Genomic DNA, 1,141 nt, shown 5'->3' on the forward strand with positions numbered 1-1,141 from the left:
TGTCAGTTTTAATACACTGGTTAATAATATTACCAAAGATAAGATAATCTAAAGAGAAGTTTCTTATATTATCATAAAGATTTCATTTGTCATGTTCAGCAAAAGGTTAAAGGTAATCATTCAACAAATTTTAGCTTCAAATAATCGTTGCTAGCATCTTGAAGATTCATAAACCTAGCAAGAAATTGATCCTAGTACCAACGAAATGGGTTAATGTTGGACATTTAAGTTTTTGTCATAGAGATCACATCTGATCTCTATTACCAGTAACATATCCTGTAAAATATTCTTGGATATTTTGAATCAAAGTATAAACTACCTCAGTGTTACACTGAGTATTACTTTCTAGTTCCCACCCAACTATTTCTCTTTTCAAAAGCTATATTAGAAATGCGTTCCTTGTCAAAAATCCACTATATGGGGTCCAATCGCCTTCATGTGGCTTTCCTTTGAGAAAAGAATTGGATTCTGGCAAAAAGTAATCAGAGAAAAGAATTGGAGTCGTGAGCCGGTAGACTATCTAATCTTATCTCTTCCAACCTCCTTTTTTTTTTCTTGCTGTTCAGTTGTTCTGCCCTACATCGATCGTCGTTGCCATGGCGGATATGTCTCTTGATCCAATTATGGAGAAGATCATCAGCTTTTGCTTCCGTTACGTGGAAGATCAAGTCAGATGGAAGAAACGCACGAAGGAGGAGCTGCAAAGGCTGCGAGAGAAGTACCCCAAGATCCAAGCTGTCGTCCACTTTGCTTCCAGCCAAGAGCAGATCACAGACAAAAATCCGGCTCTTAACGAATGGCTATGGCAGCTACAAGATGCCATTGATGATGCAGATGACGTGGTTGATGATCTGGAGTACATGGAACTTGAAAAACAGCTGACCAAAAACAAGAAGCTGAGAAGGGTGCGTTCCATCATGAAATCCATGAAGAAAAAACTCGTCAAAATTGGCAACCGAGTTATCAAAAGAGATCCCAACTTGAAGCGACTGGAGGAGGCTGTGCAGAAACTTGATGAAGTTTCTGCTGATGTTACTAATTTCCTTCATCTTTTAGACAGCGCGAAGCAGGAACAGAAGGAGCAGGAGGTTGATTTCTACAGAACACGTGAAACAGGATATTTGCCTAAAAATGATCTCAT

At 38.8% G+C, this 1,141-nt stretch overlaps 1 protein-coding gene across 1 annotated transcript in view; it reads left to right on the top strand.

Annotated features, from left to right (window-relative positions):
- Window positions 1–596: 596 nt before the first annotated feature.
- The window catches only part of LOC110106678 (putative disease resistance RPP13-like protein 1), a 3,126-nt gene continuing 2,581 nt past the window's right edge, over window positions 597–1,141 (top strand). The window contains exon 1 of the mRNA XM_020836643.2: window positions 597–1,107. Coding sequence (XP_020692302.2) covers window positions 597–1,107 — 511 coding nt within the window. The remainder of the gene's footprint in view (window positions 1,108–1,141) is intronic.

This window comes from Dendrobium catenatum, unplaced genomic scaffold (assembly GCF_001605985.2).
Source record: "Dendrobium catenatum unplaced genomic scaffold, ASM160598v2 fragScaff_scaffold_998, whole genome shotgun sequence".
Taxonomy (NCBI): Eukaryota; Viridiplantae; Streptophyta; class Magnoliopsida; order Asparagales; family Orchidaceae; genus Dendrobium; species Dendrobium catenatum.